This window comes from Pipistrellus kuhlii, unplaced genomic scaffold (genome assembly GCF_014108245.1).
Source record: "Pipistrellus kuhlii isolate mPipKuh1 unplaced genomic scaffold, mPipKuh1.p scaffold_m20_p_10, whole genome shotgun sequence".
NCBI lineage: Eukaryota > Metazoa > Chordata > Mammalia > Chiroptera > Vespertilionidae > Pipistrellus > Pipistrellus kuhlii.
In genome coordinates, this window is record NW_023425405.1 from 3526007 (window position 1) to 3542571 (window position 16565).

The 16565-nt window shown below is 42.2% G+C and overlaps 1 protein-coding gene across 10 annotated transcripts in view; it reads left to right on the plus strand.

Annotated features, from left to right (window-relative positions):
* ST7 (suppression of tumorigenicity 7) overlaps positions 1–16565 on the plus strand; it is a 221968-nt gene that overhangs the window by 89542 nt on the left and 115861 nt on the right. For 9 of the 10 annotated variants that reach the window (XM_036425130.2, XM_036425090.2, XM_036425161.2 and 6 more), the window contains exon 2: positions 14159–14241. The exons of the other annotated variant lie outside the window; for it this stretch is intronic. In XM_036425130.2, coding sequence (XP_036281023.1) covers positions 14159–14241 — 83 coding nt within the window. The remainder of the gene's footprint in view (positions 1–14158; positions 14242–16565) is intronic. 10 annotated transcript variants of the gene reach the window in all.

Below are 16565 nucleotides of genomic sequence, written 5' to 3' on the forward strand. Positions count from 1 at the left end.
GTCAAGATTGCTGCAGCTATTCATTGTCTTTCTTGGTTCCATATAAATTTTTTGAGTGCTTGTTTTAGGTCTGTGAAATATGCCTTTGTATTTTAATAAGGGATTGCATTGAATCTGTAGATTCTTTGGGGAGCATGGACATTTTAATGATGTGGGGTGGGGGAGAGGGATGGGTGGGTTGAAAGGGAGAGAGAGAGGTTCTTTGTTCACCTGGAATTGTGTGTTCCCAGGCTTGGGAGGAACCAGAAGCCTATTCAAAATGGCCAATCAGCTTCCCAAACTCTCATGGGCTGTACAGGGTCCACTCTAATAATAATTCCTTTCCCAGGTTATGCTGACAGGCCTCCAGGGTCAAGCACCTCCCCCTGCACCATTTTGACTTGACTGTACCTGTCCTCTCCTGCTCACTCTCCCCCAATCCAGTACTTGATGGGGGAAGGGAGGACTGCCAGTTCCCCTGGAGGGACAGTGCTGCGATTTCCCAATTTCCTTTGCTTTCCAGCTAAATGTGGTCAACAGGGTCTGACTTCCCTCACTCTTTTCCTAAGTAGCTAATGAAGGTAGTACTACCTCTAGTGTTGATTAAAGAAATAAATATATGATTAGAATAAAACTACAATTTTGTGAATGTAGTAACTGTAATAGTGCTGCTTTGAGGGCTATATTAGTTGCTCAATACAACCCTAGGAGCTTCTTGCTGCTCTTATTAATCTTCACTAAGGCCAAGGTAATAATGCACTTATGACATGCCTGTGTGTTTTGATTTTAAATGCTCCTCAAGTTACTTATCTTTTCAATGTTTTGATCCAGAAAATATTTGGACATCTTACTACATTTAGAGTTTCTAATTTTACTCAAATTTTCTTTAGACAATAGCATTTTCATATGTTAACGTAAAAAAACCATTGAAACCTGTAAAGAATTTTTGTGAGTTTATTTGAGCCAAACAGTCAACATATGCCGGGAAGCAGAACTTCAACGGATTGCGATAATGCTCTGGAGAATGGCGGGCCATATTTCTATATTTATACATTGCAGTCAAAGGAAAGGGACTAGGTGAGTTACATGAAATTCATTGGTGATAGATTAGGGAGGTGGGACAGAGGCGGAGGGGGGATCCTCTGGGTAAAAGGTGAAGTGATAAACATGAGCTTCTTTTACAGAGATGGATACAGAGGACACTCTAAGGTAATTAACAATTGACAATTAACTTGATAACAATAACAATGAGGAATGTCTCCAGGCCATTTGTTGTGCCCTGAGGGGTCCAGGGTAAAAAGGAAGTTACAAGTTACCCAGACATTTCTCAGATATGTTATCTTAGATGCTGGAAGGCATTTGGTCTCAGTAAAGTAGATCAAAGTTGAGCTTTGTCAGGTGAAATATCTGGGACTTGACTACCTACTATAACCTGTTAGATATTTAATTTTCAAACCATCTTTTGTGGTTATCTTAGGTCCCTGGGTTTGCAAGACTGCCATGCAGGCCTTCCCTGAGCTTGTCAGGTTAGCATGTGGCTCTTTTCTTTCACACATAGAAACTGTTTCGGATACGATTTGGCATAATGTGTAGGAGAAATTTTAAATCATTTTTTCCATCTTCTTCTTACTGTTATAGTTTGTCTAAGTAAAGACCAATCAGTACTATGTGTTTTCAAGTGGTTTTTATTTAGCTTGATTGTACTCTTTTACAAGTTAGTTTGTGAGGTGGAAATGAGGAATTCGGATGTCAGATGTCAAGTTTTGAGGAATGGCAGCATCATGGACATACTAATGACTTCCCCACAGTATTTGAAGAGGCAACTAGTTATTTAAATCTATGCTCCTCAAACAGGTTTATGACTTTCTTGGAGTACACACTTAATTTTCTCCTGCCATTAGGGAGTAACATTAGTAGAAAATACCAGAGAAGCACTTTATTTAATGTAGACAAGGGATTAGAAAAATGTTTCTGTAAAGAGCCAAGTAATACATATTTCCACTTTTGTAGGATGTAGTGTTTCGTTTATAACTGTTTGTCCCTGCTGTTATAGCATGAAAGCAGCCCTAGACAATATGTAACTAACGAGCATGGCTGTGTTCAGGGAAACTGTATTTACTGGTGCAGGTGGTGGGCTGGATTTTGCCTGTGGGCTGTAGTTTGCCAACCCCCGACTTGCCGTTTCTGAAGTTGATGTGCTAGCAGCAAAATGGCACCAGAATGTTACCAGCAATTGGACCTTGGCTCAGCAACCTCGGTACTTGAGTTCTGGCTAAGAAAGCATTCAGAGCTAAGACTCAAATGCAAGGAAAAGGTTTTTTTAGAAAGTCACAGAGATAGAAGTGAGCCGAGGAAGAAGTGACCGGCTGGGCTGCGTTGGCTCAGGAAATAGGTTACAGAGGCAAATAAGAAAGCAAGTATATATATACCTGGGATAAGGAGAGGGGTAAGGCATGGGTGCACTAGAGAGAAAGTGCATTGGGTACTTGATCATCAGGGTTTTTATCCCCTCTTAGGGGAGGTCCCAGGGGAGGATCTAATAGAACATTCATCAGCTTTTCCAGGTGTGTCCTTTCAGGGTCCTGGTCTCTACTGATGGGCCACCACTAGGGAAGGAAATGGTTAGGAATCAGCTGGTTCTGATGTCAGCCACAGTGTCACCCCACCTGGCCTTACTGCTTTCCTGGGCCTGAAGGTGAAACACAACTGAGGCCTAGATGATATCTTTAGTTTGGCTGAAACTGTCTCTGTGGACAGCAGAAACCAGGCTTTGTTTATTTGATGCAGGTCAACCTCATTGTTCTGAGGGCTTAAAGCTTAAGGGAATGGTCTTGCATGGACTTATATGGGAGTCTTAGGAGGCTACTAGAGGTCCAGTGCACAAAATTCGTGCATAGGCCTCAGCCTGGCCTGCAATGACACCAGCATCCCACACCCTGGCCGGCCTCTGGCCAGAGGCCTGCCTGCCCACCCTTCCTCCCTCCTTGGGCCGGAGCGCATGGGATGCTGGGGCTCATTGCCAGGGCGACACTGCCAGTGTCCAGCACCCTGGCCACTATTGGCACCGCCATCTTTATGACAGAGTGATGGTTAATTTGCATATTTCCCTTTTATTAGATAGGATTCTCTGGCCCCCTTGTTCATCTCTAAGGGGGTCTGCCACATGACTATCGACAGGGTAGAGGTGGAAAGGTCAGGGGAGAGTCTGACCTGCATGAATGATCAGGGGGTCGAAACCTCATGACCAGGGATAAGCTAGGGGTGGAAAGATCCTTTTTTTTTCAATTTTGCCCATTGCTAGGTACCTGGGATTTCCCACCTTGGTTCCTATTCTAGTCCTACTCTGCTCATGCCTGTCTAACTGCCTACCACAGATGGCTGCTTATAATACTGTACCTACTTAGTGACAGGGCATATTTCAGCATGATTTGAAAAGTTAGGAGTTAATCACTTTATTGAACACCTTCTATTTTTCTGCCATTTTAATAAGAACCATGGAGGAATAAGAACAAGTATAGGATTGGGGCAGTGCCCAGTAATTAGGGAATTAAGATTATCCTATTTAATACAAGCCTAATATGCTAAGTGTCTGGTCATCTAGTGGGTCATTCAACCAATCAAAGCATAATATGCTAATGATATGCTAAGGCTGCTCAACCACTTGTTATGACATGCACTGACCACTGGGGCAGATGCTCTCACTGCTAGGCTCTGGCTGATCAGGGACTGAGTGAGACAAGCCAGACATGTCCTGGAGCCCTCCCATTGTCCCTCCCCTGTTGGCCAACCTCCTGCGTCCCTCCCCATTGTACACTGGTGGGGCCCCTTGGCCTGGCCTGTGCCCTTGCAATCAGGGACTCCTCAGGGGATGTTGGAGAGCCATTTTTGGCCCAACCCTGCAAGTCAGGCTGAGGGACCCCACTGGTGCACAATTAATGCACCGGGCCTCTAGTTATATATATGAGATTAGAGGCCCAGAGGTGCCCCACCTCCTGCAGTGTTAGGAGGCACCCCATGGGGGCTCAGACCTGCGCCTGACTTACGCCATTTTTTAGGATGTTTTTGAAAAACCTTAAAAATTAATCCACTTTTTCCCTAACCGGGTTTGCTCAGTGGCTAGAGCGTCGGCTTGCGGACTGAAAGGTCCCGGGTTTGATCCCAGTCAAGGGCACCTACCTTGGTTGCAGGCTCCTCCCAGGCCCTGGCCCTGGTCAAGGCACGTGCAGGAGACAGCCAATCGTGTTTCTCTCACATTTGATATTCTCTCTGTCTTTTCCTTTCTCTTCTACTCTGTCTAAAGCAGTGGTTCTCAACCTTTCTAATGCCGTGACCCTTTAATACAATTCCTCATGTTGGGGGGACCCCCAACCATAAAATTATTTTTGTTGCTACTTCATAACTGTAATTTTGCTACTGTTACGAATGGTAATATAAATATCTGTGTTTTCCGATGGTCTTAGGCAACGCTGCTAGTGGTTCTCAACCTGTGGGTCGAGATAGTTCCTCACCACAACATGAGGAACTGTATTAAAGGGGTCGCCACATTAGAAAGGTTGAGAACCACTGCTCTAAAAGATCAATGGAAAATTATCCTCATGTGAGGATTAACAAAAAAATTTAATCCACTTTTAAAACAGGGTTATTTTTATAGTAATGTAATGGTTGTCCTCCCAGGGGTAATACTCATTTGTAAAAGGTAGCTTCTGAGTTTGTGGCTCTCGATTTCTTGGTATGAGGTTCATTGACTCATTCAGACCCAGGGCTGTGGCCTCCTTACCCTTGGGTTTTAATCAACTACTGATCTACCTGGAGGCAAATTGCCTGGGCTCTAAGGATCTATGCTAGGGGTGTCGAACTCAATCAGAGAAGGGGCCAAAATCTAAAATCCAGCCTAAATCGCGGGCCGAATGGTTTACTGAACAGTCATAAACTGTCATTGTGATGGAAACGCAGCGGAGTGCAGTGATGACAGCTCGGTGCGGGCCACATTGCAAGGCCTGGCGGGACGGATTTGGCCCGAGGGCCTTGTGTTTGACACATGTGATCTATGCGTTGCATTAGGCAATTGCTAACTAAAAACCTGCAACTAGCTAACTAACTAACTAACTAACTTTTTCTCATTCTTGATTTCTTTTGGTACAAATATGTTCCTTTTATTATTCTCTCTCTCTTTCTCTGTCTCTTTTATTATTATTATTATTATTATTATTATTATCATTATTATTATTTACAATGACTGGGTCATTCACAGAGAAGCTTGATGATGTCTGAAAACTATTTGAGACAGAATAGATTTGAAAGAGAGAAAAAGGCCATCCACAAGGATGGGGGCATTTGTATTAGGGATGACATCTGGAATTTATTTGCATCTCCTAAGAGATTTTTTTTTTAAGTTGGCTTACCAATATTTGAAAATACCAGTGCTCTAATTCACTGGGACTGCTACCTGTGGACATGAAAAGACAGGTGCATTTGTGATTTACCATTTACAATTTGCTGCCAGCCCCGGACTGAGGGAAATAACTTCAGGTGCCCTCTGGAATAGTAGCCAGTCATTTGATGCAAATGTAAAGCCAGATCTAGTTACTGGATTTGAAAATGATGAAGCCTTACTTTGGACAGCGGGCGGTTAGAGCAGCTGGCTACTAAAATATTGGCCTGACCAGTGGTTTCCCCTGTGGCTTGTTATCTCTGTGTGTTATGCACCCTCACCCAGAGGGAAATAGCCTGACCACAGTTTACAGCAGACCTCTGTTATGGGCAGCTTTTCACTCAAAAGAGAAGTTAGTCTTTGAACTTTTGGAGAATGTAATGGAAAGAATTGGCTAACTTAAAAATCCAATTTGAGTTTTACTACCCCTATGGCCTCTAGTTGCTTCTCTCTCTGCTCAAACCATTATCTTTCTTTGAGGCAGACTCTTTAGTTGTAAGTTAGCAGAGGGTTTCAAAGCAGAGCAAGTAAATTAACAGAAAGTACAAAAATCAGAATAAATATAATAGGAAATATATTTATTTTTTATTTTGCCATTTAATCCTAACTGATCAAACAGGATTATCCATATGTATAATTGTCAGGTTCAAAATCCTGTCAAATAAAGTGCTTCATTCTTTTTTTTTTTTTAATAAGTTTTTTTTTTTTTTTTTTTTTTTAAATCCTCACCTGAGGACATGCTTATAGAGAGAAAGGGAGAGAGAGACATGGATGTGAGAAAGAAGCATCAACTGGTTGCCTTCTGTACATGCCCCTACTGGAGACTGAACCTGCAACCCAGGTATGTGTCCTGGCCGGGAGTCAAACTGGCATCAGTATGCAGGATGATGCTCAGCCAACTGAGCCATTCTAGCTAGGCTGTTCAGTCATTCTTTTAGGATTTCTTAGGAGCATGGATCTTGTTGCAGTGAACTAAAAGTTTGAGTTTTATTCCTAATTCACACCTAACTCATATGGTGCTGTTTATATTTTCTTTTAACTTAAGTCACACTTAATGATAAACTCTCATCTCTTTCCTGCAAGACTCACTGTAGCTGCAGCCTGTGCTTGCTGCCACAATTTCCCTCACTGTCGCTAATCATTTGCAGTTTGATTTGGCTCCACTTCACCAACGTTCTCCAGACTCTCACCCTGCATGCCACGTTGTTAAGAGCCACATCTTGAATTGAACTGCACCATGTGAATGCCCAACTTCCCACCCTAGTGGTATTACCGGAGCTCTCCATCAACTCTCAAAGATATCCGTTTTACACCCTGCTTCATTACTACAAAACACATCCGCCTCAGTTTGTCTCTGTTCGCCATTGGTGGGTATCTTCTCACTCTTTGCCATATCAAGTTTCAACCTGACATTTGAGCCAGCATTCTCTCCCTCTCCCACTGCTTCTCCTCATCTGCCCTCTATGCCAGCTCACTTCCTCTGTGTGTGTTATATCTGTCTGGGATCCATACTGTCTCTATTCTCTTCTACAATCTCATGCTCCAAGCTTATCCTTCTTTTAAAGCCCAGAAGGACATCTCATTCATCAAGCTCTCTAATACTTCTACTTGAAAGTAATAGCTTCTTCCTTTAGGTTGTATCTGTACCACTTTTCTGGTGTTTCATATTATGTCTTGTGTTATTTGTGTGGACATCTTATTTTCCCTTCTCAAGAGGAGGGTCATTCTCATCTTTTTATTTTTCAACTCCAGATTTTAGTTGAGAGTCTTGTACTTTTTATAAGTTAAGTACATTTGGATAAATGAATGAGTTAGCTGATATTAGTAAATATAGGGCATTTACTGAAAAACATTTTTACAAAGTGGATGGTTATTTCATTACTCTTATTATTCTTACCTTTCTTAGTTATTTCCATGCATTTATTTTTTATTGATTTGAGAGAGAAATCTGTTGTTCCACTTAACTATGCATTCATTGGTTGATTCTTGTATGTGCCCTAATTGGGGATTGAGCCTGCACCCCCGGCGTATCAGGATGATTTTCTAACCAACCAATTGAGCCACCTGGCCAGGGCTTTCATGTAGTTGAGTTTTAATAATTATCTGTTCAACCAGTTGATTGCCACAAGTATTTTGAACACTTGTAGATAGTTATCTCTATTCTGGCTCATTTGGTAATGAGTTGCGACATTCAACTTGCAAACCTTCTAAAGCTTCTGTCTATTTAAAAAAAGGACTTCCAATAAGGGAGGAGTGCATGAGGAGTTGGTGACTAAATGCTTGTCAAGATGATGGACAGTCCAAGCACATTTTGCATGACTGATGCTGTGAGGAGTCTGTTGGAGCGCCAGTGTGAACACTAGAACCACTGAGAGTGTTCTTCTACAAAACTGATTGCAGCCATTTTGTAGAATTGTTTATTACAGCTCACTATGGTGACGTCTGGCTTTTCTAGAACTCAGCAGTTCAGTCATTTCAACTCCCCAAACCACCAAGCTCTAAGAAAAATAAAAGGCTGGTGTTCATTGCACATACAGATGAGCATCAAAGAGTTACAATGGGAGACCACAGGTCTTATTTTACACTAGAGGCCTAGTGTACGAAATTTGTGCATGGAAGGGATGTCCCTCAGCCCAGCCTGCACCCTCTCCAATCTGTGACCCTTCGAGGGATGTCCGACTGCCCGTTTAGGCCCGATCCAAGTAGGACATCCCTCTCACAATTCAGGACTGCTGGCTCCCAATTGCTCGCCTGCCTGCCTTCCTGATTGCCCCTGATCGCTTCTGTCTGCCAGCCTGATTACCCCCTAACTATTCCCCTGCTAGCCTGATAGATGCCTAACTGCTCCCCTGCCAGCCTGATTGCCCCTAACTGCCTTCCCCTGAAGGCCTGGTCACCCCTAACTGCCCTCCCCTGCAGGCTTGGTCACCCCTAACTGCCCTCCCCTGCAGGCTTGGTTACCCCTAACTGCCCTCTCCTGCAGGCCTGGTCACCCCCACCTGCTTTCCCCTGCAGGCCTGAATCCCCCTAACTGCCTTTCCCTACAGGTCCAGTCGCCCCTAACTTCCCTCCCCTGTCAGCCTGGTCACTCCTAACTGCCCTCCCCTGCAGGCTTGATTGCCCCCAACTGCCCTCCCTTGCAGGCCTGGTGCCTCCCAACTGCCCTCCTCTCATGGCTGATTACCCACAACTGCCATCCCCTGCTGGCCTGATCCCTCCCAACTGCCTTCCCCTGCTGGCCATCTTGTGATGTCCATCTTGTGTCCACATGGGGGCAGCCATTTGTTTGTCGGAGTGATGGTCATATTAGATAGGATAGAGGCCTGGTGCATGGGTGGGGACCAGCTGGTTTGTCCTGAAGGGTGTCCTGGATCAGGGTGGGGGTCCCCTTGGGGCATGGGGTGGCCTGGGCAAGGGGTTTGTGGTGGTTTGCAGGCTGGCAACACCCCCTAAGTGACCTAAGCAGAGGCACTGGTATCTGGGATTTATTTATCTTCTATAATTGAAACTCTTGAAGCCTTGAGCGGAGGCCTGGGCTGGCCATTGTGTGCAGGAAGCTTGGCTTACTCCATTGCGGTAAAAGCCAAGCCTTCTGTTTGCTTTGTGGCCACAGCCATTTTTGTTGGGATTTATTTATCTTCTCCTAGAGGCCCGGTGCATGAAATTTATCTCTTTGTCCAGCCTGCACCCTCTTCAATCTGGGACCACTTGGGGGATGTCCGACTGCCTCTCGCAATCCGGGACTACTGGCTCCTAACTGCTTGCCTGACTGCCTGCCTGAAGGTCTTTTCCAACTAGAGACAGATATGGCTTTTTTTCTTCCTGATGTTAAATGGGAAGATTCATAAAATGGTCTTTAATCCTAAATCAAACATATTTTAGATAGCTAAGAATGTAATTAGACTTATATAAGCCTTTCTCTTGTCTTTGACCACAGTATAGTTCCTCATTATCAGCCTCTTGTAAATAAAAGGGGCAGATAATCTGAGATCTTGCTTCACATGTCCTTGAGGGTTACTGAAGTTTGTGGGTATCTCGCTTTAGACAATCCTTCATGGCATGACAGATGGCTTTCCCCTAGCAAGGGGCGAGGAGCCAAGAAGACTGAATACTGCTTCATAGAGTTCCCAGGATTACAGCTGAGAAGAGAAAGAATGTACTGAGAAGTAGAGCCAGATGCCCAGGAAAGCAGAACAGTGTACCTACCTGTAAAGTTGCCATGGCAACATCAAGGTATGGGGAAGAGTAGACAGAATGATTTATGAGGGGTTCTTGCCGTAGGAATGAGTCTAAAAATACACTGTCATGTCCTATGTTTTTTCTCACGAGGCTAAATGCCACAGGATTTATCAAGGGAATTGTGATGCATAAAAGCTTCGGACCTTATCAGATCCCATGGAGATCAGGGTGAAAGTCAAGGAGAGGGGAAGCAGAAGCAACAGATTAGAAAAAGTGCCCATGGTGTGATTGGCTTTCAATCTTCTATTGGACTGATGCTATGCCCAGATGTAAAACAGGTTTTATAAGGTTTTTGAAACATACAAATGTTGTATATTTAAAATGTGCTTAGGGGGAAAAAAAATGTCATTCACTGGGGTAAAATGAAGATACTTGCTTTCCATATTAAAAAAAAAAAAGCTTTCAGATTTTAGTATTACTGGATTTGCAAAGACAAAATTACATATTAGCATGTGGAATAACATGTTATGGCAACAGCATATGGTCCATTTTAGGAATTCAGCAACTTCTTTGCCTTCTAAAATGGCTGTCTTCAAATCACTCTCAAGTTTAATAACTCCGCTAGCGACTAGAATCCAGTTAAAAGGACCCGTCTCTTAACTGGCTCTTCATTTATTTTGTAGAGCATCCATGTTTAGTACAAGGACAAATCACAACGCAGGTGATTTACTCCTTGGCCTGTTGTCCATAACACAGTGCCTGGCACATTAAAGGTGTTCACTAAATGCTAGTTTAGCTGCTATGACCACCACCACTACCACTACTACTGCTACTACTATTATTAACATTTTTTAACATTGACATTATTGTGGATGTCCCCCTTTTTACCTCATTTGCTCACCTCCCCATCCCTCACCTTCCCCTCCCTTGGCCTTCAACACACTATTGCTCTTGCTCATGCAGTGTGTATATATGTTCTTTAGCGAATCCCTTCACCGTCTTTATCGTCACCCCATCCTCATGCCCTTGGGCTCTGGCCAGTCTGTTTCATGAGTCCATGTTTCTGGTTCTATCACTACTTAATTTTGTTCATTAGAGTCCACATATTAGTGAGATCATATGGTATTTGTCTTTCTCTGACTGGCTTATTTGCTTAGCATAATACTCTCCAGGTCCATCCATGCTTTTGCAATTTTACAGCCTAAATAAGCTTACAGTAGTTTTTTTAACCTTTCTTTTCAGAGATATTTTCCCTAACGTTTGAAATGATTGCTAATTTTTATTTATTTATAACTTTTTAGTTTTTTTCTGTTTCACATGCCATATTTTAATGAGGCATTCAAAGGAGAACAGGACAAAGCAGATTCACATTTTGGGTTGTTGTAGAACTGCTATACAGTTCTATCTAGTCAGTACCTCCAACTCTTTGATGTTCCCTTAGCCTCTTCATTCCTGGGCTCTGTGTGAGATGCACTATGTCCATTGAGACAAACTCACAGGGTTATGGGCTCACTCTTTTCACAGATCGTTTCCAGGAATGGAACTTGGAAATATCTTGTGCTCTGAAGAAGATGGAGGGAGGCTCTTACTGTCACGAGTGCCAGAAATGAGGCTGGCTCCTCACAGGCCCATTGCACCTGATTCCTGAATAAGCCCTCTGGTATTCTAGTTCCTGCTCACAGGAGTGATTCTTCATTTCCCACAGTCACCTGTTGTATTATTTCCTTATCTCCTCTCTCCTATGATTCATAGAGGTCACTTACCGTAATTTTTGATCCTTGTATGTAACCCTCCTATCAAGTTTCCTCTTAGGGCCATACTTAGTTTCTTCCCAATTACTGATTAATTAAATGAGAAGACCTTGCCAAGTTAAAGTTCAGCAAATTCAGGCGCTCCATGATGCAGCCCCAGAGCTGCCCCTGGCTAACTGGTGAGCTGTTTTTGAGCCAGTGTGACCAGTGCCCGGCTGGATCAAATGAAAAGCCTTAATTTTTGTCTCTGGGTTGAAATAGCACATTAGGAGAATTTTATGTATTGTTCACAAAGCTAGGTTAATCTTTACCAGTTTGTTCTTGAATTTGCTTTGTCAAGTCCCAGCAAGTATAGAGGTTGCATTGATGTGCATAAACATTTCAGGAAAATCCAGTTTTCAAAGCACATACCCCAATTTTTAGGTTATGGTCCAATTTTTAGATACATTATCAGGCCTCATGTTTTCAAAAGTAATTGCTAGTGACCCTGGCGAAACTAGTCAAGATACTCCTCGGTTTTAAGGCAGTTTGGCCTGTGTGTACAGCCTTCATGTAATGGGGAAGCCTTTGACTAGATCCCTCCCCTTTCAGGGTGGCTTCCTGCCTTTCCACCCTGGGGCAGCACGCACCAATGATAAGATCACAGTGGACTCATTTTTAAAGGTCACAAGTAAAAATAAGTACAGTATTAAAAACATCCATTATTTATAGCTTCTTTTCCTTTGCCAATGATAGGCTACTATTTTCCTTTTGCTCTTTTATTCCTTAATAGGCTGTCATCAGTATCCCGCGTGTGCCCTGTCATGCCATGAGCTGAGCTTTGAGGGCAGGGCCACTGGTTTTTAGGTCTTTGTCTCCCTGCAGCTGTGACATAGTGAGGTTGATGTGAAAATTAATTCTCTAATAAGTGAAAGTGCTTTTGTTATAAACGTTAAGTAATAGGTAGATTGAAGTGGCAAGTATTAGGCATTGATTTGCCAAACGCCATGCCTTAATGATTTTAGCCAGAATATCCAGTAAGACTATAAGATCTTAAATGAGCACCTTACGCGCTCTAAATGTTTGTGTTCCTGCTTTTCTCTTTATTTGTATCTCTATTTCTTTGAATGCTCATCATTATCTCTCCCAACTCTAGTCGGCTTTCTGTAACCAGATATAATAGAGAAATATGTTCTAATTACTGTTGTAATTAATTACTGTTAATTATGTATTAATTACTATTGCTATACAATCTTAATGAAATAACAACAAATGAGTGAAATGTTTATTTTTCTCTCTAAAAAACTCAATTTGTTCATTTATCAAATAATTAAAAAATGTTTTTATTGATTTTAGAGAGAGAGGAAGGGAGAGGGAAAGAGAAATATTGATTTGGTTGCCTCCTGCACGCACCCTTACTGGGGATCAAACCCACAACCTGCTTATGTGCCCTCGTTATGAACTGGTAACCCATTAGTGCATGGGATGCAACCAACTGAGGCACACTGGCCAGGCCTATCAGCTAATTCTCGATGGTGAATGGATTAGCAAGCCAGTTTTCAGTAGAAAACCTTTCTTCTCCTTCCTTTATGACTTGTTTCTGGGGAGTTCTTAGTAGGGCTGCTAAAGCACTTTTAATTCAGGCTAATCTTTTCTCTGTCTTTTAGAAGTGTGGATTTTATTGAATTCAATGCTTAGTTTGTTCTTAGAAATTTACTAAAAAGTCCATAGTACAGATATGAGTGTTTGTAACTATAGTAACAAATGAATCCTCTGTTCTGGTGACTTTTTTAAAATAATGGGAAACATGGGGTCAATGATCATGTAAGAAGGGGAATTTTGAGAACTTTAGGTATTAAGAAGCAGGCTGGCAGTTACCAGCTCTAGGTTTGTAACTAGGATTGTTTGGTTTATGTTTTGTTTTTTCCTTTTTAGAAATCTGCCTCCTTCCACAGACTGTTGTGTGAGAAATAACAAATCACTCTGTTTTTGTTTTTTATAATGGCCAGGCAAAGCCACCTCAGCTGTACCTCCTCTTGTCTTACAGCTCTAGGCTGATCTCTCCTTCTGTGCCTTTCTCTGTATCTCAGGAGGTGCTTATGTAGTCAGGTCATGACTACTGACCGAACACATTGTGTGTCTAGACCAGTGGCTCTCAACCTTTCTAATGCCGTGACCCTTTCATACAGGTCCTCATGTTGTGGTGACCCCAACCATAAAATTACTTTCCTTGCTACTTCATAACTGTAATTTTGCTACTGTTATGAAGCATAATGTAAATATCTGTGTTTTCTGATGGTCTTAGGTGACTCCTGTGAAAGGGTCATTCGACTCCCAAAGGGGTCTCAACCCACAGGTTGAGAACCCCTAGTCCAGATTCTTATGATAACAAATGTCAGACCACAAGTCAATTTCACTTTAAGAGTGGGTACAGAGGTTGGAGGGTTTATGGAGAGGATTCCCCTAGCCGGGAAGGATGGAATCTGTGTTTTTCCACATTTGCTTCTTTGCAAAGGGTTCATAGCTCAAGTTCCTTCCCACCTCAACTGGCACAACTGCTCAGAAAGGCTGTGCTGTTTGCTCAGCACCTCAAAGCAGACCCCTCCGTTTGCTCACATTGTCCTCCCATCCCTCATCCTGCCCTCTTCGGTCTGGCTAAGGCCTACTTATTCTCCTAGTCCTCTTCCCAAGCTCCCAGCCTGAGATGCGTTCTTTTTTATATGTTTTCATAAAATTCTATGCACAGAAACTATACTTACATCCATCAAACTTTATGGTAATTGCTTGTTTATTTGTCTGCTTCCCAAGTGACCTTCTCTCTGTCTCTCTCCTTTTTCAGTGAGCATGTTTTTGAATACATTAACACCGAAGTTCTACGTGGCCCTGACAGGCACTTCCTCACTCATATCGGGGCTTATTTTGGTAAGTGATGGAATCTTTCCTGTTTAAAAACATGCTGATTGTGTGTGTGTGTGTGTGTGTGTGTGTGTGTGTGTGTGTGTGGTGTCCCCCAAAATGTATACACACACTTTGAATAATTATGAAGGCAGTGTTTATTTAAATACATTTCATATTCAAAATTGAGCTATCACCTGAGGGACACTCTGCATACAGGGGGGAAATCTAGAAGAATATACACCAGCAGCTTAGTGATTATCTTGCATGTGTGTATATGTTGGGTAGGGCCATTTATAGAGGCCTATCACTACTTAGGTTACATATTGGTAAAATATTTTTTTAACTTTTTTAAAAATTGATTTCAGAGAGGAAAGGAAAGGGAGAAAGAGACAGAAACATCAGTGATGAGAGAGAATCATTAATTGGCTGCCTCCTGCATGCGCCCCTTCTGGGAATTGAGCCCCCAACTCCAGCATGTGCCCTTTACTAGAATCAAACCCGGAGCCCTTCAGTCCACAAGCCAACACTCTATCCACTGAGCCAAACCAGCCAGGGCCATATTTGTAAAATATTTGTAAAAACTTTAAGCAATAAGTCCAGCTGGTGTGGCTCAGTGGTTGAGTGTCTACCTATGAACCAGGTCATGGTTTGATCCCTGGTTCAGGCACATGCCTGGGTTGTGGGGTTGTGTAGGAGGCAGCCAATCAGTGATTATCTCTTACAATTGCTGTTTTTCTCTCTCTCTCTCTCTCTCTCTCTCCCCTTCTCCTTTCCTCTCTCTGTGTGTGTGTGTGTGTGTGTGTGTGTGTATACACACACACACACACACACACACACACACACACACAAACACCGTATTTTTCGGACCATAAGACGCACTTTTTCCCCCCAGAAGTGGGGGGAAAAAGTCCCTGCGTCTTATGGTCCAAATATAGCCTACACATATACTTTAAAAAAAAAGTTTTTTTACTTGCCCGGCTCTGTGTGGTCTCTGTGTGCTTGCCCGGCTCTAAAATGGTTCTAAATGCTGCTGTTTACTTTACAGGGTTGATTACATGTGTTTATGACTGTGATGTTGGGTTTTAATGCACATAAAATATTTTAGGACACTATTTGTTTCAGAATCTTTTTTTCTTCATTTCCCTTCTCTAAAAACTGGTGCGTCTTATGGTCCGGAGCGTCTTATGGTCCGAAAAATACGGTGTGTGTGTGTGTGTGTATGTATGTATATATATATATATATATATATATATATATATATATATATATGTTTAAATCATGCATTACTTTTGTTGAAAGTGAAAAACAAAATATAAATAAAAGAGAAAATATAGGAAAACAATTTTGCATCAAATTCTAGGGTCTAAGACACTACAAAATAAATGTGACTCAGTTCATGTAAAATGTTTTCATTACCCCTTTAAAAATAAATTATTGGACATAATCTAAATCAATAGAAATCAAGCTCTGTCTCTTTAAATTTATTGACATGGATATGGCGATTCTAAGCTTTTCCCCTCTGATCTTCTTTTCTCTCAAACTTTACATATTTTCCCCTATTATTTCCCTTTAAATAATTCCAAATATGCAAAACTGTGATAATTATCTTTGAGGTTCTATTACGTTAAGCTCTAAAATACTTACAGGTGAGATAACTGAAATCATTTTCTTTAAGTACCTTAAATAGGATCATCTATACTCAGTGGAATCAGTCCATATACTTAAATGGCCTTTAAGGAGAACGTGGATTTATATATACAGTATTTTCAACATATGTGTAATCCTGTGATTACTTCTTATTATAGAAAGAGGGACAAGAAAGTCATCACAGAGTTTATGTTGAGAAAAGCCGTAGAAAAACACACTTTTTTGGGCGGGAGGGGGAAGGGCACAAGGATGTGGAGCAAGCGGGTAAATGAGCCTGGATGAACAGAGGGTTTCAGAAGTTTGAGCTTCTAAGGAGCGGAGTAAAAAGGCGGAGCTGTGTGTGTATGGCAGAAGCACGCAGACAGGTGAGAGGAGTGGTGGTAGTATGGGAGCACCCTTTTTGTGGTCAGAGCATCTTCAGGTTAACCTTGCTCTGTTGTAACAAATGGGTTGCTGGGCTCAAGGGAAGAGATGTTTAAAATTGATACCATTGCATCAGGAATGAGAAGAACATCAAGAAGGGGCACTTCAAGATGGTTATGCAAGTGGAATCCAAGTAGAAATCCCAATGTTGGCTGCAGAGACCAAGCAAGGTTAGGGAAGTATATTAAAGTTCCTTCTAAAATGGGTTGGAGTGAGGTGCATGAAGTAATTTATACCATACTGCCCCTTAGATGCAAACCCATCTGTATCTGAAGTCT